This window comes from Tribolium castaneum, chromosome 3 (genome assembly GCF_031307605.1).
Source record: "Tribolium castaneum strain GA2 chromosome 3, icTriCast1.1, whole genome shotgun sequence".
Classification (NCBI taxonomy): domain Eukaryota; kingdom Metazoa; phylum Arthropoda; class Insecta; order Coleoptera; family Tenebrionidae; genus Tribolium; species Tribolium castaneum.
Genome location: NC_087396.1, coordinates 14,780,942 through 14,800,680, shown reverse-complemented (window position 1 = coordinate 14,800,680; position 19,739 = coordinate 14,780,942). Strand labels below are relative to the sequence as shown.

General features: G+C 36.2%; 4 protein-coding genes across 6 annotated transcripts; 3 read left to right on the top strand and 1 right to left on the bottom strand.

Moving 5' to 3' along the window:
- Positions 1-246: 246 nt before the first annotated feature.
- On the bottom strand, positions 247-2,281 carry LOC664516 (lysosomal acid glucosylceramidase). Its single transcript, XM_970515.4, has 7 exons — positions 2,101-2,281; positions 1,576-2,054; positions 1,242-1,526; positions 1,072-1,185; positions 801-1,022; positions 476-756; positions 247-423 (listed from the first exon to the last, which is right to left on the bottom strand). The coding sequence occupies exons 1-7, from the start codon at positions 2,135-2,137 to the stop codon at positions 324-326; spliced, it is 1,518 nt and encodes a 505-aa protein (XP_975608.1). The 5' UTR covers positions 2,138-2,281; the 3' UTR covers positions 247-323.
- Positions 2,282-2,778: 497 nt separating this feature from the next.
- On the top strand, positions 2,779-5,886 carry LOC107398270 (uncharacterized). The gene is made up of 8 exons (XM_015981798.2): positions 2,779-2,958; positions 3,023-3,175; positions 3,233-3,340; positions 3,392-3,970; positions 4,021-4,813; positions 5,026-5,320; positions 5,372-5,533; positions 5,583-5,886. The coding sequence occupies exons 1-8, from the start codon at positions 2,939-2,941 to the stop codon at positions 5,723-5,725; spliced, it is 2,253 nt and encodes a 750-aa protein (XP_015837284.1). The 5' UTR covers positions 2,779-2,938; the 3' UTR covers positions 5,726-5,886.
- Positions 5,887-6,082: 196 nt separating this feature from the next.
- LOC664513 (uncharacterized) lies at positions 6,083-9,493 on the top strand. Its single transcript, XM_971397.4, has 9 exons — positions 6,083-6,783; positions 6,868-7,023; positions 7,070-7,177; positions 7,223-7,667; positions 7,718-7,890; positions 7,940-8,138; positions 8,189-8,668; positions 8,730-9,189; positions 9,232-9,493. Exons 1-9 carry the CDS (start codon positions 6,767-6,769, stop codon positions 9,378-9,380), a joined length of 2,187 nt encoding a protein of 728 aa, XP_976490.1. The 5' UTR covers positions 6,083-6,766; the 3' UTR covers positions 9,381-9,493.
- Positions 9,494-9,715: 222 nt separating this feature from the next.
- LOC664511 (ephrin-B1) lies at positions 9,716-18,828 on the top strand. Of its 3 annotated transcripts, none has more exons than XM_008197770.3 (2): positions 9,716-9,945; positions 16,528-18,828. In XM_008197770.3, the coding sequence occupies exon 2, from the start codon at positions 16,594-16,596 to the stop codon at positions 17,392-17,394; it is 801 nt and encodes a 266-aa protein (XP_008195992.1). In that variant the 5' UTR covers positions 9,716-9,945; positions 16,528-16,593; the 3' UTR covers positions 17,395-18,828. The 3 variants fall into 3 exon arrangements, with proteins under 3 accessions (XP_008195992.1, XP_064211447.1, XP_064211448.1); XM_064355377.1 differs by lacking the exon at positions 9,716-9,945 and adding an exon at positions 15,587-16,294; XM_064355378.1 differs by lacking the exon at positions 9,716-9,945 and adding an exon at positions 16,338-16,476.
- The last annotated feature ends 911 nt before the right edge of the window (positions 18,829-19,739 follow it).

Sequence of the window (19,739 nt, the reverse complement as noted above, 5' to 3'; positions counted from 1 at the left end):
TTATTTTTAACTCGGGCAATTTATTGCATGCCTCTTTGACTGCAGACTGCAGGAAGCAATTAGGATTCTTTATTGGAGTGCTCAAACTGTGCTATTTGAGCCATGACGGTATACTTGGTCTACTCAACAATAGCTTTTTTATGCATTAAAACGATTTATTACATAAAGTATTTTCACTCATTTATGACAAACTGAACACACTCGTAGTTTCTAAAGCCCCTAATTCCAAAAATAACCGTTAGTTAATTACATTTGTACAAGATTTTATTTGGCAATAAATCAAATTACATTGTTGCAACAACTATTTAATTTTCGTATGTTGTTTACCAGTACAGCAGAGTCGTAATTGACTTTTCACTGATTTCTAATTGTGCTGTGCCCCTTTTAGGATCAGTAACACTCACAGGGACCACGTCTTCATTTCTGGAAAAATATCCCAGTGTTTGTTCATCATTTCCAATCTGATTAAACTTACCTGTTTAAAATTATCACAGCTGTGGCGTTATCTGGCCTTTGAAACGCCACCACCAACACATTTTCCTCTATGGTATTACTCACGGCAATTCGTACAGAATGCCGTGGCAAAAATTTTGAAAAGTGCCCCAGATGGTAGTACATGGGTTGTTTATAAAATTCTCCAGCTGACGCGTTTACAATTATCGGAGAATCTACGTTATTGTTAATGTAAGTTGGGCCACCTGTCAAATCGAGTACCATATTCCAGTCAACCCAACCACTGACCCAATTTAACAAGTCCTACAATTTTTTATTGGGAAAAAAATTGGGAAATTATTTTGTACCTCAATTATGTCGAATGAGTAATATTCTCCTCGTTCCCAAGAGCCTAAAACTACCGGACCCACACCCAGCTGAATTCCATTGCAAGCTTCAGTAGCTAAAATAAATTTTTCCGGGAAATGCGAATGTGTTTCATTCACTACTGTTATAGGAACGATGTTGTTCAAATACCAATGGATTGCGACCCCGTCTATGTAACTCCGAGTGGAGTTGTCTTTGAGGGCCTTCACAAATTGCAAAATTATTTGCAGGAAGTTAAGTTCTTAAACATACCAAATCTACAAACCATGGAAGGAATAATCTTTGATCATCCAGAATCATAATTTTTATGTTTTGATGTGTCGAATTTCTGATTGTTGGTCCTAAATTATTCACTATCCATTTACCCTACAGTATGATTAATTTCTACCCCCAGTTGCTATTTTATTTGCATTTTTAATTACCATTTCAGTGGCATCCCAACCAACGCTATTGATTTGATTCAGAGGCACTAGAGCTAAACTAGGTTCATTTCCTGTGGTTATACCCCAAAATTCCACTCCTTGTTCTTCATACTCGTCCAAAAATTTAACAAAGTAATTAGCCCAAGTTTGAAACATTTCTTCTTTAAGAAAGCCAAAACCTGTATATTCCCCGTTGGTTTTCATCCATGTTGGTGCAGTCCAAGCAGAAGCAAATAACTTCAAATTATTCCCAGTTAGATTTAGTGCTTTTTTAATATACGGTATCTACAAAAAAACAATTTCGTGGCTGGAACAGCGCCCTAGAATTAAATACTTTATACTGATGATCTTCTTCAGCTAGTTTAAAGTTGGTCAAGTTTTTGTCTTCTTCACCGTCATCATACGAGTAGGCACGAACCGAAAAGTCGGTTCCACCAATCGGGACTCTACACAAACTATACTCAATACCGTTTTCAGAAAAGTAAGATTCTAGAAGTTTGCTTTGAAGTTCCTCTTCTAAGGAAGCAATATTGATTCCAGTTGCGTCAGTAAAAGCACCACCCCAACCCAGAATGGTTTGGTACTTTTCTTTAGGATTGATTATGATCTGATTATCCAAAAGATTAGACGATTCAAATTTTTTCTTTTCTAGATGAAACCTTAAACCCGCTTTATTGGAAGTGTAGACCAGAAGCTCAGACGGTTCTACTTTCTCTGGCTGCGGAACAGTATCGCAATGGGTCGCATTACATACACATACAGTACCACCATGGCCGTAATCTCTGCTCAAACACTCCTGTGTATGCGAAAATCCTTAAAAATTATTTATTTTCATTTGAAACGTTGTATTTCAGTTTACCTGTGAGCAAAAATAGGAGAAGAATTTTTGCCAACATCTTGTGCAAATCTAGATCTGTTTGAGGACCAAGATAATGAAAATGATAACAAAATATTACTTTGTCCGTAGATACTAGCACTTGTTTGTTTTATCGTATAAATATCGTATAAGAGTCTGTTGTATAAGTTATTTGCAAGTGTGCTTTCTGTTATCTATCTGTTCATTATGTATTTATTATGATAAAGATAAAAGAACACAAAAGTGTAACGATAGTTACTTATAGTTACTACCTATAAAGAGTTATCAGTTATCACTTACACTATGTGCGATACTATGGGCATTAGCTTTAAAAATTATTTGCTTTTAGTTTATTCGTATTATCGCATTGGTACTAACAAATATACGTAATTTCAATAAATATATATTTTGGGTTTTAAATACTCCTTTTATATGGGAAATATGAAGTCATTTCGAAAATCCTATCCAGACCCTATCCAGAAAAAAAGCAAACAATTTTTTTTAATTACATTCTATTAAACGAAAATAAATATTTGGCTATCTATTATAAAAATAAACAGATATTTGTTATTTATGGAAGCAAATTTTAAAATTTAGAGTTAATTTACTAAAAAATGATAAATGAACAACAAAGGTTTGAAATTGGCGCATTTTTTGTCAAATGTCAATCATAGAATAAGAGAGATGTCAATGGTGGTTACATAACCTCAAAAACATCAACGTCGTCTGTTATTTACCATTTAAAAGAGTTATAAAAATAAATGCCGTTTTTTATTCGTTTATTTATAAAAAATATTTAAATTTTTCAAACCGGTTTTAAATAATCATTTTCTTAAGTAATATGGACGTATTCGAATTAAGGTGAGCTCGTTTTAAAAAATGTTTTTATCATGTTTACATATTTTTTTCTTATAAATGCTTACAGTAATGATGACAAATTCGTCGACTTACACGGCCGAGAAATACCTGCAGTAAGAAATAAGCAGGAAGACATTGCACTGTCTCTGGCAGAATTAAAACCAGCAGGTGTGGCTATTTATCAAAAAAGCCAGTATGAAAAACTTTCCAAAATTGATGTGTAAGTTGATTTTTACTCCCAGCATGCCTGTGCTTATGAATAATAATAAAATTGTAGACCATTTGATAGCGATTTTGTTGACTACATGCTTGAATCAGCAAAAAATTACATGCTGAACAATAAAGTATCATTCTCCCAAGATCAGATTATGAGAAGCATTGAGAAGTAAACATTACGTTTTTATTTAGCAGCGGAAATAAGCATTTGTGTTTTTAGTTGCAAGAGCATTTTAATAGACAACAAAAATCCTGCTCCTCACAAGCAGCCCTCTTTCTTACAAAACAGATCTGTAGCTAAAGGAGGCGATGATGAAATTCTGATTCAAGTCACTAACAAACCCAGCCAGTTCCAGCCTCCAAGCGCTAAACAGAAAATTCCAAACTTTAAAAACATCAATCCTAAATTACACGTATCTCCAAAAACAAGCCCTGAATCAATAAAACTAACCAGTCAAGTTGAGGAAAGTAAAGCAAGGCCGTTCGAAAATGGTACAAGGAAGCCGAAATTTGACACTGATAAAGCGCAAAATGGGACAACGAAACTAAAAAATGGTTCTGACCAAACACAAGGTGCCAAGTCTCTTAAAAGGTTTACTTATAACATAGTTCAAGAAGAACGTACGGTTTATGTGACAAAAATTGATAAGCGGAACTGTATCTGGGTGCGGGATAAGGCCAACGACGAAATTTTTGAGTTAATTCACGATAAAGTGAACGAAGAAGCGAAGCACCAGAAGGTGCCCTCAAAGCCTTGGAAAACTGAAAAAGTGTACATGGCTCAGGATAAGGGTTGCTGGTATGCGAGGTGCCCTTATTGCAAAACGTGTCATTTAGTGTTAATTTTAGGTTTAGGTGTAAAATCGCCAGGATGTTTCCGTTGACTGTTTTCTTCCTGGATTACGGAAACGTGGCAGAAGTGGACGAAATCAGGGAGATTTCAGAAGACTTGGCAAAAATTCCCTGCATGGCAACACGCATTACATTTAAGGAAGCGGAGTATATGCCAGTTCTGGAGGACGAAATCCGAATAAAGAATTTCTACTACAACAGTGATGGAACTTACTTTGTCAACATTTTAAGTTCGGCCAAAAAAGCACCAATTGAACAAACTAAACGCTCCCAGGTTGCAAACGAGATAAAACAAAGCACCACACACCCCACAAAGACAATAAATGATGTCTTCTTCAAGAAACCTCCACTTTTGTGCGAAATCAGTGACGGTCAAACTGTGGCAATTGTGCAAGTGCTCGAAGAAATTTTTTATTTAAGAACTAAAGAATGTTTTGCTAAATTAAAAGTCGTTGAATTAATGATCGAAGAGTACTCTACAAATGCTAAAAGCATTGAAAATGTTAAAGTTAATCAAGTTATTTTGCATTATAACAGCAAAACCAATAAACTTAACCGAGCTATCGTACTGAAAGTTAATAACAATAATGTTGAAATTGAAACTCTCGATTATCCAGGACGATTTACTACAGATTTGAAAAATCTAAAATCGATCAGTGAACAACTAAGTAAAGAACCTGTCACTTGTCTCCCTGGGGGGCGCTTGACCGGATTTGAAAACAAACAACTCGGGGAAGATTGTAAGAAAATTATTGCAAAACACATCCAAAAGCGGACAAAATTCCGGGTGGTAATTGCTTTACTACACCAATTGAAACAAAGCTCAAGCTTTTGCTTGGTTCACAGAAATGAATTCATTATGTTTTTTGTTCACTTTAGCAAATCTTTAGATTTAATTGTCAGATCAGAATCTGTGGTTGTGGGTCAAGCAAAGACTAGAATTTTGATTCTGAGTGTTAACTTCAATGACACATTTATTTGATTGTTTCAATTTTATTTAAGGTGTTGGGTTTCGACGACGAACTTGATTTATTTGACGGTAATCAGCTTCTCTCAGAGCAATTGCAAACAGTACCAAAAGGTCCCAGAAAAATTTATCTTCAAGACGTAACGCCCTACAGACCCGCAATAGGAGTCAACTCATTTGTGTGCGGTTATTACAATAGCAGCGACGATTTTGCGATTGTACCAATGAAGGAATTGCAAGAACACATTGACTGTATTTTAAGATGTGACGTTGAAGATAGTGTACCATACGTTGCTGATGTGAAGGAAATCTGTTTGTGTTATTTTGTCGGTAAGAGTTATTTGTTTCCAACCAGAACAGCCAATAAAACCCGTTTTGTAGATCAATGGTATAGATGTGTAGTGACAAGGATTTTTGATAAGGATTGTGAAGTTAGGTTACTGGATTTTGGCAATGTTACAGTTATCAAAAAAGAAAATTTAAGGAGACCTGACTATGACATTATGAAAGTGCCAATTTTGGCTTTACCGTGTAAACTCACTGGTAACACAACACAAAAATGAGATTTTTTCAGGCTAACACAAACTTGCAGGTCTGCCAAGACATCAAAATGTTGAAGCAGCGTTAAAAAAGATAATTCTTGAGGGAGAGATTTACGACGTTGATGTAAAATCAATAACGGGGGGTAAATGCCACGTGGAACTACCTAAAGTATACGCAGCTTTGAAAGACTAGGTCTAACTTAGAGTGATTTTTTATCATTGTATTCATTGTGCACTGCTAAACAATTATTTAGCAGCTGTAGCTCAAAATGAGTGATTTGTTTTTATTGTCGCTTTTAAACGTTAAGTTTTTTTACGCCTTTTATTTGTAAACGAATAAAATTACAAGAATAACTAGTTTTTTATTTAGTGTGGATGATGCTGAATTTAAAATTTCAAAATGAGCGCTTCATTTCTTACGTGTGATTGGCTCTCTTGCTTTGTTATCACGTGCGCCAAACAAATGCCTTGGGAAACGTCTTCACTAGCGGCTAGCCCTTGCCGGTCTACAAATGTTCGCTCAGTCGAAATGTTGCGAGCGAGGTCGGAACAGTACGAACGGAGACCATAACGGACTTCTCATTTCAGCTGGGCATATTGGAATAGTGGTTTTTATGGAAATATGTTGCGCGTGGCTGGGGCTTCGCCCCAGTTAACTAAAAGGAAACAAACCCCACGACCAATTAAACTCGAAAACGTGGAACTCGAAACGTGGAATAGTGTTTTTTTATGGAGCTAGGGTGGCGTACAGTTCATAAACATAAACACTATTCCACGTTTCGAGTTCCACGTTTTCGAGTTTAATTGGTCGTGGGGTTTGTTTCCTTTTAGTTAACTGGGGCGAAGCCCCAGCCACGCGCAACATATTTCCATAAAAACCACTATTCCAATATGCCCATCAATGCCGATTGTTAATGTAATTATTTTTAAAATACTCAGAAAACTCTTTAGACTTAACCAGCCCAGCTGAAATGAGAAGTCCGTTATGGTCTCCGTTCGTACTGTTCCGACCTCGCTCGCAACATTTCGACTGAGCGAACATTTGTAGACCGGCAAGGGCTAGCCGCTAGTAACGTCTTCTGGTTGGTCGAATTGATTTAAACAACTTAAGGAGGGTGTAACGAGGATGGAACTGGCTTTGTGAGATTCTTTTTCCACGAAAATTTAGTCAACGCGTGTTAAGAAAATCGGTTAAGTTTTTCCATCTTTAACTGTGCTTCATTTAATTCCAACTATGTCTCAAAAATACAGGTAATTGAGACAAAACAAGTGAATGTTTTCCTTTTTGGGTACATAACCTATAACCTTATTTTTGGCGTTTTTTGCCTTCTTCAGTGAAGACACTGGGTATGTTAATATCCACGGCCAGGATGTTAAGGTTCTCGTTTGCGACAAGACGGGGCGAATTCTCATTCCCATTGATGAAGTCAGGGAAATGGGATTCAGGATCTATAGGAAGAATCAGTACAGTAGACTTCTTATCGACGATAAGTAAGTTACTCTTTGGGTTGAATTGTTCCATAATTTCCAGTTCTAGACAATTTGATCGCGAATTTGACTTGTTTATGTTGCAAGCGGCCCAAACGTACATGTTAGAGAAGAAGATAGCCTTCAATGAACATACAGTAATTGATAGCATTCAAAAGTAAGTGCATTTGTTTTGGCGCATTTTCTAATCAAATAGGAACAGGTGCAAGAAAATTTTGACTGAAGAAACATCCCCAAATAAATTTACTCGGGATCATGTAATTAGGCACGATTCTGGTGATAACATAACAGTCACAGCAAACTTGCGCTCACCTACTTTAAGCACCATGCAAGTGCATAATGATCAACAGAATTTTTCGTACAAGAAACGCAGTCCCGCATCTTCCGTTCATTCTTTCGATGGGAGGCACAATTCTCCCGACTACAAGCGAAATAATAATTTTACTCACAATCAAGAAAGATCTAGCTCATATGATAAAAAGGATCAGAATCTCAATTCATCTTTTGAACTCAGAAAGCCAAAAACTGTTATTAATGCAGACGGATCACCACAGTTTATCAATGGGCAAGACGATAAGAAGAGACGTCTCAATATGCAGAATCAGGTCAAGCTCTCGCATGTTGGGCTAAATAACCCTGAACATACTGTAACTCAAATTTAATATTTATAAGAATAGGTTTTACTATTGCTTTGCAGATCTTAGTGACCCATGTTGAAACAAGTGCTCCCTTCTTCTGGGCCCAGGACACGGAAAACAGTGAAACGCTACTTGAGATTGACGCTAAGGTTAAGGAGGAGGCTGAGAAAAATAAGCAAATTTGCGATTTCCTCCTAAATAAAGTGTACTTAGCACAACATGAAGGATTATGGTGTGATTAGAATGTAATTAACGTAACCGGGAATAATACATTGTTTTAGGGCTAGATGCAAAGTGATCAAATTTAAGCCTCTGAAAGTTTTTTTTATTGACTATGGTAATATTGGTGAAGTTACCGAAATTAAAGAGGCCTCCGAAGAATTAGCCAAATATCCTTGCCAGTGCGTTAAACTGAAACTGGAGGACTCTAGCATGAAGCCAAATGATTTTGAAACCCTTAGAGTTAAAGTTTTGAACAAGGTGACAAATTTGTGTACACAGTATAGTAAATTAAATAACATATCTTTTAGCATGAGAATGGCACTTACACTGTTGTTATCGCTGAAACAGACGATGCTTTTTTCTCAAAACCGCAGCCTTTGTGTCAGCTTCAACATGGTCAGAGGGTTATGATTATTTCCCAAAGAGACGGGAAACTGGCTCTAAGGACGAAAGAGTGCTATGATAAGTTGAAACAAGTGGAACAAGCTCTAGCAGAAGTGACTTCTAAACCTCTGAGCAGCGTTAAGAAAGATCAACTTGTTCTCTTCAGTAGGAACAGTAACTTGCAAAGAGCAGTTGTTACAAATTTTCAGGAGAATAAAGTCGAACTTGAGTTGCTAGATTATTATGACAAAGTTAAGGTCGACTTATCTTCAATAAGCAATATTACCGAATCTTTGGCCAAGGAGCCAATTTCATATCTTGTCACTCCGTCTGTTAAAGGACTCTCAGATAAAACAGCGGAAATTGTCCAAAATCTGATTGAAACTCGTGCCAAGTCTACTGTTGTAAGTGTTATTATTATTTATTTTTTTTGTAAAACATGAATAATGTGGGATTATTTTTAAGGTTTTAAATGGTGACGAGTTTGATCTCCAACTTGGAAAGGATTTGCTGTCTGATAAACTAAAACCACCACCTGGAGAATCTCACCAAAAGCGAACAATGTTGAAAGACATGACTCGCTTTAAGCCTAAATTAGGCGTAGGCGAATACATCCTTAACACTTTTAGGAACAAGGATAAATTAACCATTGGTTGCAATGACGCTATTGAATCTCACTTGGACCACATTATCAAAACAGAGCTGGACGATAATCAACCGTATGAACCCATCACAGGCGAGATTTGTTTTGGTTCATACTTGGATAGTTGGTCCAGATGCGTAGTCAATCGCACGATGAATTCGCGATATGAGGTCGAGTTCATCGATTTTGGCAACGTAGAAATTCTCAAAGGGGATCAGCTGAGAAAATTGTCTGATGATGTTAAGAATACTCCTATTTTAGGCATTCCGTGTCGCTTAATTGGTAGGTTAATTAACATTTGTGTTTTTTTTAATTGTTTTGCAGGCCTACCGCATTTATCAAACGTGGATGAGTTATTGAAGCAGATTGTTGTTGAAGGTGATAGTTACGAAATAAATATCAAACAACTGAGTGGTGACCACTATGAAGTTGAAGTTCCTGCTCTCATCAAGAATCTGAGAGAGAGTGTTTAATTTTTATGTTTCTTACATGTTCTAAGTTTAGTTGATTTACAATTTCGATTGTGTTGTTTTGATCAAACTTTTTTAAGTTACCTTTTAAGAAATAAATTTTACTTACATGCAAACCCGAATAATTATTTTTTACATTCCCTCATAGCGCCTTACTGTTCTAAACAAAACATTGTGTCTTTTGGTAATTTCATGTAATTTATAAATAATCGAAAAAACTTATTACAACATGATTTTGAATTGTGTTCTTTGTTGCACGTTGGTCTTAGGTCGTTCACCGCTGGGCAGTTTCCTGTAGTGCGCGCGTTTGTGTAGGTCGCCGTCAGGTGGCGGCGCGATCGTCGAGAGAAGCTGAGTGACAAAATGGCAATGGAATGTTGGTGTAAGAACCCGACTTTATGATGTGTTTTCGTTAAATTTCTAAGATAATTGTGGTGTTGTTGAATGTAATATGTTTAGTAAACATAATTTAACATAATGTGCATTGTGGGGCTCGATGTGTGAGTGCATTTCGGCCGGGTTTATCATGTTTCTTTTCCAATTATGAACCATATACTTTTAACAATAGGTAAGCCATGTCTTATCAATCACCTTTGTATATTTTTTATGAATTGTAATTTGATTTATTGATCAATTGCCGTTGAATTATTTAACGTCGCCACCGAACCGCCCACGAGGAGGCCCAGTTGGTCGGTTTTGGTCTTTGGGCAAATCTTGGGTTGGAAGTGCAAAAATCCACTGTGTTTATTAATCTACCCCGATTTGCGTTAATTTGCCAGTGGAAAAGGCGTGCCGAAAGTCTAATTGATATCCGGCCGTTTAACGCTTTTCCGACTTATTTACGATTCGTGATAATGCCAATAATCAATTTTCATTTTAATCTCTTCCATTGTAATCGAATTTTTCGGCTCGTATTTCATTCATGTCCCATGCAATCACGGTATTTCCGCCGCGTCTCGGTTTTTTACACCTAGGACTTTAGCATTTCTCGGCGATTTACGGTGCCATCCTAATCGAATTGTCTTATTTACAAACCGACTCATTTTATTAACCATCATCTGCACGTTGTGTTAATTAGCAACGCTGACAGTTCTTCATTAACATCCAACATAAGGTATTTATGTTTTTTCTTAACTATTTTACTGCCTCAATTCCGTTGGACGCTAATTAAAACAACAGCGTGTGATAAATAAACCAGCGAAAAAATGCAATTCACCGAGACTTGTTCTTGCACATTTTTCTACCTTCCATTCTATTCAGACTCGGCCAGTAACACAATCAGCTGAGAATCGTTTTTACTCAAAAACGCGAAAATAAATACGACGTTCATAATTCTATTTTTCTACTGTTTCTTGCACGAAATGTGATGGAATTCTGTGCACTCGTGGTGTGGACACGATGACCCCGCCGGTATTTACCTCTTCACGGTGCGTATTTTTTACGAACCACGGGAAATTTTGCCAAACACACCTTCGCCGAAGACGACTCTTCGGAGCCGCCAGGATTAACTTTTGATCTGGGAGGCTTTGCTGAGAAAATGTCCAGACTCCAGGCCTAATAAGTAACAGCAACATGTAATCCTCGAATAGGATTTTAATGTGTAAATGGTTTCTTTTATTCTCTTTGTTTTGTCCGTTATGACAGTGACAAGAGTTCAGCCTCAGAACCTCCAGTCATGCTAACATGAATCGTTAAAGTTGACATCAAATAGACAAAAACGAAGATACATTACATTAGGATATTAAATTTTAGTGACCAATCACTCAGATTTGACACTGATACGAAAAGAAATGTACAGCTGTCTCCAAATAAAGGTGCGAGAGAGAGTATCGAGGACCACATTTTTTCCAAGAACCAAGCAAAATAATAATAGAAAAGTCCTGATAAAGAGCTGGTTTTCTCCCGTAAGGAGACACAAAAGAATATATTTGTAACTTTATTAATCAGTTTCAAGGGCATTCCTCATAAACTCCATGTAATAAAAGATAATTAATAACGAATTTTAAACTGATCCAAGATTTTTAAATTATTGGTAGCAGTATTTACTCAAAAAAATACAGCGCAAGTTATAAATTATACTTTGTGGGGTACATTTACGAGTATGAGATTATTTTTCAATTATGAACTTTATTATTAAAGTGAAAATAAATCTTTTTTAACTTTTGCAGATGTTGACTGTTTTTTGTTCTTGTTTTGCAGCAGATGTGACGAGAGGTAGTCGTCCCTTTCACTTATTTTTTACTTATTTAATTTAATCACCGATGTTTTACAATCTTGCATCAACAGTGTTTCGAGTTGGTCACTAACTTGGTTACAAATTTTTTGTTTTATGTAATGGTGTCTATTTGAAACTAGGTTTAGTCGAGCAGTAAAAGTACAGAAAATTGCAGTTAATACCGTGTAATTTAGGCTGATTAATTTTATGGCTAATTTTATGCATAATAAATTAATAATTAATCATTTTTTGCGATTATCCTCATTGGGGATGGTAAAAGCGTTTTAGCATGCAGCTTGGAAAAGCAGGTCATTTAGTCTGGTTTTACCAGGACTCATCTACGTCTCGTGCAATTTTCCTATTTTCAAGGTAATTGCCTAGGTCGTGGTCTTGGCGACAGCTTGGTAATTTTTGCGGTGGATATTTAATTAGCAATGAATGAATAATGTGAAGAATGTTGCGATATAAAAGTGCTTTTATTTTGATGGCAAGATATCGGAAATTTTGCACTTCCACTCTTTGGGTGTAGTTTTTTCGTCCATTATTAAGCACTTTCTTTATGCATATGTGAGCTCGTGTTACAAGGAGTGTATCAACACACGTGCACACAACGGGAGTGGTGTGAATCTCATCAAATAAAGTTCATTAAAATTTTTTGCAACATTCCCTGAAACATAATTATTGCGCTTATCGTAAGCGCATAAATGGTGTCTTGGTCGTAAATATGGTATTTTCAGCCGGTGGAAGTACTTAATTAAGAACCATTAAATGGTTAGTTAATTTCGTTTTTAAACGCAATCTGGAAATGAGGAAGTCGTTGGTATTACACGACGATAATTTCCAAATGCCCGTAATGAATGTGATAGACTATTTCGCAACAATTTTAATAATCTCGTTATTCACATCCTTTGCACAGGACGCAAATTCATTTTTTCCGCCGCTGATAAATTCGATCGGCTTGTGGGAACGCCGTCTACATATTTTAAACGAATTATTCCATTGTAAATAAAATTGCACGTTTCGTCATGAAAAAGATCTATTGTTGTTAAAATTCCATGACCGGAGAGGATGAATTCCGACCTCGCCAATACCGAGTCCAAATTAGTAACGTCCCGTTCACCATCTGGATGGCCCAATTAATATGTTTCGATTAACAAAATTTTCGAACGGGAACGCCGCAGGCCGCTACTCGCGGACCAGTCCTGTTTACTCGTTATCGAAAAATTCGAATGGATCCTGGATGAAATGCGCGATTTTGAATTCTACAAATGGAACTCGTTTGTTCAAAACGGCGAACTCACTTCCGCACCACGACAATCAACATCAAAAATCGGCTCGATAATTTTTCCCCGTTCAGCTCACGAAACTAGACCACAGCGTGCCTCTTATCCGCGGATCTTTATTTCAGTTTTTCCCGAACGCGTTTTGTTTCGATTCGACTCTGACAGACCACCTTTCCTAATTATCAGGCAACTATTCCAATTTTTAACATGTTTACAAGCCGATAAATAGAACAGGAAAATTATTTTGGTTTACAGATTTTTCTAATACGTTTCCTATCGGAAATTTAATATTTTTCAACCTTGAATGTCCAGCTCCTAAAAGCTTGCTCAAGTTCTATGTTTTGATTAACTAGGATTAAAAATTTCAAAACTAAATTTCTCTACTTTTGATAAATTAATATCTACATGTCTTATCGGGCGTTCGAATGAAACGTGTAGATTGTTGCTATCATTCCATACATGTATTGGTCATTCGATAACGATAATAATTAGTAAATAAATCATAAATCATTAACTAGGTATGTTAGATGCATTACAGGTAATATTTAAAAAATTTAGATTTACTTTTTATAACTTTAAAAGGAATTAAAATATTTAATATCCTTGTTTTAAAGAGATTATTGTTATAAATTGAGAAAATAATCAAAAAGTCGTTTAAGGAGGCAGACTTTTAGCATAAATTATTGTACTCACCGTATTTTCTCTTTCAGTGAATTATGTTTTTAAGTTACTTATAAGCCTTTCCGTCATAAAGAGGACACTGTAATAAATACTTCTTGAAGTAAAAACTTTTACAAGTTGCGCTTGTTATTGATTTATGTAACGTAGCCAAATGCTGGATGTTAAACATAGGTTCGACAATGATAATTAATTCAAATACCGTTCTATTAATAAAATCGTCCATGAATCAAATTTTTCGTGTTTTTCCAAATATCAGAGTCACAAATCTTTTTCATAATAAAGCGTAGTTTATTTTCAAAAGAAAATAGTTGCTTTAACGGTTTAGCGTTTATTTTGCTTCTGACTTTATTACTTATACCTGTTTTATGGAGTAGGTTTCATAGATAAATAACAAAAATATCGATCTGGCTGGGGCACCTAATAAGATATAACGTGACAATAAAAGTACAATGTGCACTATTTGCGCCTCATTTACACCATCGTACGAGCTTAACAATGGCCAAAACAACAAGTTAAGTCGATATAAAAAATAATTTTCATGTTTGTTATCTTGTTGCGTCGCTAGGGCTCCCACTCTCCTCAGTACTGTCGCAAAATAGCGTTCGCAGTGGTGAGTTGAAGAAGCCGAAGCTCTTTATTTGTTAAAGTAATTATTTAGCGGTGTGGTGATATCAAAGCTGTTCACTTAATTGAACTTTTTCGCGTTTTATTTGTTTTCACAGCGAACGGCCACTTGTAGTGGAAATTGGCGACTTGTCAGGTGTCAGCTCGAGTGATGCTTCACCTAATTTTTTTTCGATTTGTATATTATAAAAAGCCGGCAAGTTAATAGAGATGAAGTTAACGCGTGGCCTCATCATCACCATGACGACCGTCCAAATCCTGCAGAACGGCGATCACTTTTAACAAAATGAATAGAGGAGTTCGCTAGGTCCACTTTTCAGCGACCGCCTCCAATGCCCGGAGAACATCATTTCGGTAATTTTCAGAGTAGACCGCAAGGATTTTGTCGTGTAATGTAATCAACTCGAGACATACGGTCTTGGAAAATGATCTTGAGATAACGCAGGGTAAACAAATAGAATGTGATCGTCGAGTAGTTCACGGAATCGGGGATAATTGAGCCAAGGGAAGTGTCTTCAACAACGTGTAATAACGCGAAAGAGTAGAGGTTTTCACATCGTTTTTAAAACTCGCGAATAAGTTCGTGGAGGATTCCGAGATTTAAAAGACATTTAAGATGTTCTTACTTTGTTCACGAGCAACTGAGAGACTGCTCATTGCTCTAAAATGATAAATGAACGGCGGAAAGCTTTATTATCGATCTTCGGGTTACAACTAAATTTACAAAATTTAATCCAAATTTCTTTCAAGGTTCTTCGATTCTTAAATTTCATTTCAGTTCAGTGCAAATGATTTATCTTGCTGGACTTTTCATGTACTTTCTAATTTTTCCGCAGGGATTATATGATTTCTACGAGCAGAATGTGGAGGCTTTTTTATTCTCAATTGAATAGTTGCATTAAAATCCAGTTAAAGTTGCAGTACAATGGTGGTTAATTAATTAATTAGTGTAAGCACGTCTGCTATTGAGTATTGTACGTTCAAGTGGAAATAATAGACAGTAAAAGTATAGTGCGTCTTCATGACTTAAAGACAATTACTGCGCTCCACTATAGTTATTTTGTCTTGTTTCATTATACGGTATTTAAACTGCATCTGTGAAGTCACTTGATTTGTACGCCAAATGTCGGGGGATTTTTGGTTCTATTCCTATTTTTAGTCTTTTGACAATAAAATTTAGGACATTGTGATTATTTCAATTTACTATTAGGGTAGACTAAATGGTAATCGTTGGGTTTGTTTAATTAAAAAAATATTTCTTGCTCCTAATTGTAAGTTTATAAATATTTCATATTGTAGTTTTTTCACGTAATAGAAGAAATTTATCAATAATTTGTATAATAAATAAAGTTTGATGATTTAGTAAGAAATTCTTTCGAATTCACAAAAACAAGAATAGTTTTTTATTTTGGTATGCAATGAAATAGAGCTAGCATTCAGGCGGGTGTTAAATTTTCGATCAAAACAACTAGGAAAAATGATATAACTGATCGAAGTGAGGAATTGCAGTCTGCTAGGCATTAATATGGAGTTTAACCTATTATATTGAACCGATTTATAGGAACAGCATGAAAGTATTGAAACATTTGTTCTATGTGAAAAGTTTAAAAGACAGCGGAAAATAATCTTGCGGATTTATGACATTTATTCCTTTCCACATTACTGTTAGTGTTTCAGCCAAGGAATTGCATGGTTATGGTTGATTTTCTATCATAAACCGAAGACAATTGTACCGTCATTCCACTCGTAATCATTTAGAAAAAGCAGCTGATTAGAAAGCATTAATGAACTTGTGGCTACACTATATGTTTTAAGCTTTTTCGAGCAATTTTTTTACTTTTCTTTTTAAGAATGTTATGTGTTGTCTGCAGTGTAGTAGACGAGTTGTAATCTTTCGGTTGAGCGACAAGTCTATAATGAATTTGATAAGGAATCAATTTTCTAAATGAAGTGGTAGAAAATACGTTCGGCTAGTACATTTTCTCAATACCTCGAACGTTGTTGGTTCCTCCCCTACTTGTATGTTTCAATTACTAATGACAGGGGAGGGTGCATTTGACAATTTTACGTTTCGTACATGCCTGACACTGAAACAACATAATTACAATTATAACGTAAGTGGTGAAACTCGTAATCAATTTCCTGCCATCACTTCGTTAAAGAAGGGGTGAATTTTTAAAGACACGAAGGAATTTTCTCCAAACAACAAAAGTCAATAATAATTACACAACAGTCTACGCTTCACCGTAATGAAACTAATAACACGTTCGATTACGGACCGTAATTTTTGTTGCATGTAACGGGTAGTCACAGTGCTTGAATTTTTGCTAATGGTGTGGTGTTCTAGATTGACGCTGGAGGAGACATGTAAATCGTTTTTTCACCCGTCTCTGAAGAAGAGGAAGGCATCACGATGGTCTGGCAACCGAGCAGTGTCCTTGTCAACGGCCTGATCCTGCTAACGTTCAGCCTACACAGTTTCGTCACGGCAACGAACCCCAGCAGCGCCAAGTTCTACACCATCCACTGGAACTCCTCGAACCCGATCTTTCGCATCGACAACACCGACAACGTGATCGACGTGAACCGCTACAACCTGAAGTTCGAGTACGACCAGGTGAACCTCATCTGCCCCGTGTACGTCCCGGGCACCCGCGACGAGGAGATGGAGAAGTACATCATCTACAACGTGTCCAAGGACGAGTACGACACGTGCCGCATAACGAACCCCAACCCGCGCATCATTGCCGTCTGTGACAAACCGTATAAGTTAATGTACTTCACCATAACGTTCCGGCCGTTCACGCCGCAGCCGGGGGGCCTGGAGTTCCTCCCCGGGCACGACTACTACTTCATCTCGACGTCGACCAGCGACGACCTGCACCGGCGAATAGGCGGCCGGTGCACGACGCACAACATGAAGATCGTGTTCAAGGTGTGGGGGCCCGCGCAGACGTCGCCGCCGCCCGCGCCCGCCACCGTCTCGCGGTGGTGGCCCGTCACGTCGCCGCGCTCCACCTCCACGAGCTCGACGACGACGACGACCAGCACGCCGCCGCCGGTCACGACGACGAAGAAGTCCAAGACCTACGGCGGCAAGCACCCCAACGAGGTCGGCAAGAGCGAGGAACTCACGCTCGGCGGCGGCGCCGCCGTCGGGCCGGTGCAAGTGCTGGTGGTGTGTGCGGTCGCGGTGCTGCTCGCGATGCGATGAAATTTTTCGCGGTACTAAGTAGTTAAGATGATTAAATAATAAAGAACGTTACGTGTCCCTTTGTGTGTAATGTACTGTCACGAGTTATTTTTAATGAGGAAAAACGACCTAAAACTATCCTAATTTTATATAAATATTGGTAACTATTAGGCGATTAAGGTAAATTATTGTTCCCACTTCTCATTTTCGATCGTCGGTTTTAGATGCAAACCAGTCCTCGGATTTATTATTGTGTATATTTTAGTAACGAAACCGACGACTGAAACCTGACAATATAATTTTTTATTCGATTATCCATTATTTTTAATATGAATTGGTGGTGTACAGTTTTTTATATGTTGGTGTAGACACTGAAGATAATAAAATAAGAAAAATAATTTAATGCGCAAGCGCATTGTGACCAATTCAACGGACTAAACAAAAAATGTGTAAATGTTATATTTTTCGGTCAGTTGATTATTTCGTAGATTATAAACAGTGTTGAACATTTCAAATAACGGCGTATTTGTATAACTGTGAAGACTGATAATAGTTTTTATTGTGTTAAATATAAAGTATTAATATCCTTAATAGCATAATCTTGGCGTTTTTAGTCGACATTTCACTCAACCTCCATGTACTTATTACGCGGTGACAGTTTTGTTTTACAGTAAATGGTTGTGATTATTTACCCTTTTATAGTGCCAGTTTACAAATTAGACTAATGCAGACTTCCACTTTATTTATTAATTTATTTATTTTCTCTCTATTTATACATCACGGTAGCTTTGTAGATAGTAAATTATTTCACCTTAAAAACTAAACAGGGTGTCGAATTAACACGCTGTTTAGTAGTTACTTTTATTCTTCAGGATAGCCCGGTGAAATTTACACTTTGCATAGGATTTGTTCGTGTCAATTATCCTGAAGTGAGGTAGATTTGTGCAATATAAGCTTTCAATAATACTCATCAATTCTCTCTATCACACTGTCCATTTTGATCTTGCCATGTAAAATTAAGGCTTTAATCGAACAATACTCCATCGCACTAAAAACGCCAGATTGAAGATGATTTGTGTCTAGAAAAGTAGTTTTACGATATTGTAATCAGATGTACTTTTAATTGCAAGCCATAGTGATAAATATTTAACTTATAAAAAACGAAAATAGCAATGATACCAACTGATCTTGGTTTATTTAAGTTTTTAACATATTTATTGGGTGACGTTTAGTAACTTCTGCAAACACATAAACATGTAAACGGTCGCTTCTTGACGACTCCATATATTTTTCCTTAAAACTATTTTATCGAAATGCTCTGTATATATTTGTAATTGGTTTTAACATACGAAATTTGTGTTACATTTTAATAGGTAAACACACTGTATGTATTACGATTGTAAAATGCACTCACTATATATACATAATATTATAAATATACATACATGCCATTTTTGCTAGGTTTTTATTTGTTCAAATATGTGTTATCGCAAATAAATCTCATTTCATTTCATAGTAGAATTTTTTGTCAGCGCATTTGAATTTTTTGGAGTGAAATAAATCCCAAATTTTGAGCCAACTAAACCCACCAGAAACTTGAAAAAATGCAAATGCGTTGTTGCAAAATTCTATAATGAACTGAAATGGGATATACTCCCTCCCAGTTGTGTAAAAATTTAAAAATATTTTGCTGACTTATTTGCCAATTGGCTGTAACTTTGTCAACACTTTGTTACTTTTGTTACGAACGGACAGCCCATTGTATTTTCTATTTTTATTTGTTTCAAAACATTATGTTATTTAAGCATTTGTAAAAAGCACACAACGGAATTCAAACAACAAAGCGAACCAAATTAACTCCCAAAATCACATTTCAAATGTAAATGTTTTGAAATTTTAAAGTAATAAAATCAATATGCGTTTGAAATAAAATTAGAAATATTTTTTATACTTTAAATTAAACAAACACACAACATTATATGATGTTTAAACATGTTTGTGCAAAAAATGTTAAATATCAGGTAATTGTTTTAGCACTGTGTATTTTACAAATCCTACTATAAATACCAATTTTGTTTTTGATGTGTTAATGAAAAACGTGTGACAAAGACAATAATTTTACTATAAAAGTGTTGGTTTGGCCTGGTAAAACTTGTAAAGGAATCATAAAAGTTATAAATCTCAGATTTTTACCCTTATAATAGAAGTTTATGTCGTAACAACTTTCTTTTGATATTTTGTAGGTATAAAAAGTTTTATTATCTCACTTTTTAGGAAAATGAAAATTTAAAGAACTTAGAATGAAAAATGGTCGTTATTTTACCGCCAACAATGTTTCACTTTTATTGAATTATTTAATTACAAGT

Excerpts from the sequence above, each read along its gene's own strand:
- LOC107398270 (XM_015981798.2), top strand. The coding sequence starts at position 2,939 with ATGGACGTATTCGAATTAAG. Across the intron at positions 2,959-3,022 it reads ATGGACGTATTCGAATTAAG|TAATGATGACAAATTCGTCG; the intron begins GTGAGCTCGTTT and ends AAATGCTTACAG. Across the intron at positions 3,971-4,020 it reads GCTCAGGATAAGGGTTGCTG|GTTTAGGTGTAAAATCGCCA; the intron begins GTATGCGAGGTG and ends TGTTAATTTTAG.
- LOC664516 (XM_970515.4), bottom strand. The coding sequence starts at position 2,137 with ATGTTGGCAAAAATTCTTCTCCTATTTTTGCTCACAG. Across the intron at positions 2,055-2,100 it reads TCTCCTATTTTTGCTCACAG|GATTTTCGCATACACAGGAG; the intron begins GTAAACTGAAAT and ends ATAATTTTTAAG. Across the intron at positions 1,023-1,071 it reads TTCCATGGTTTGTAGATTTG|GCCCTCAAAGACAACTCCAC; the intron begins GTATGTTTAAGA and ends CAATTTGTGAAG.
- LOC664511 (XM_008197770.3), top strand. The coding sequence starts at position 16,594 with ATGGTCTGGCAACCGAGCAGTGTCCTTGTCAACGGCCTGATCCTGCTA.
- LOC664513 (XM_971397.4), top strand. Across the intron at positions 7,024-7,069 it reads AGACTTCTTATCGACGATAA|ACAATTTGATCGCGAATTTG; the intron begins GTAAGTTACTCT and ends TTCCAGTTCTAG. Across the intron at positions 7,891-7,939 it reads GCACAACATGAAGGATTATG|GGCTAGATGCAAAGTGATCA; the intron begins GTGTGATTAGAA and ends ACATTGTTTTAG.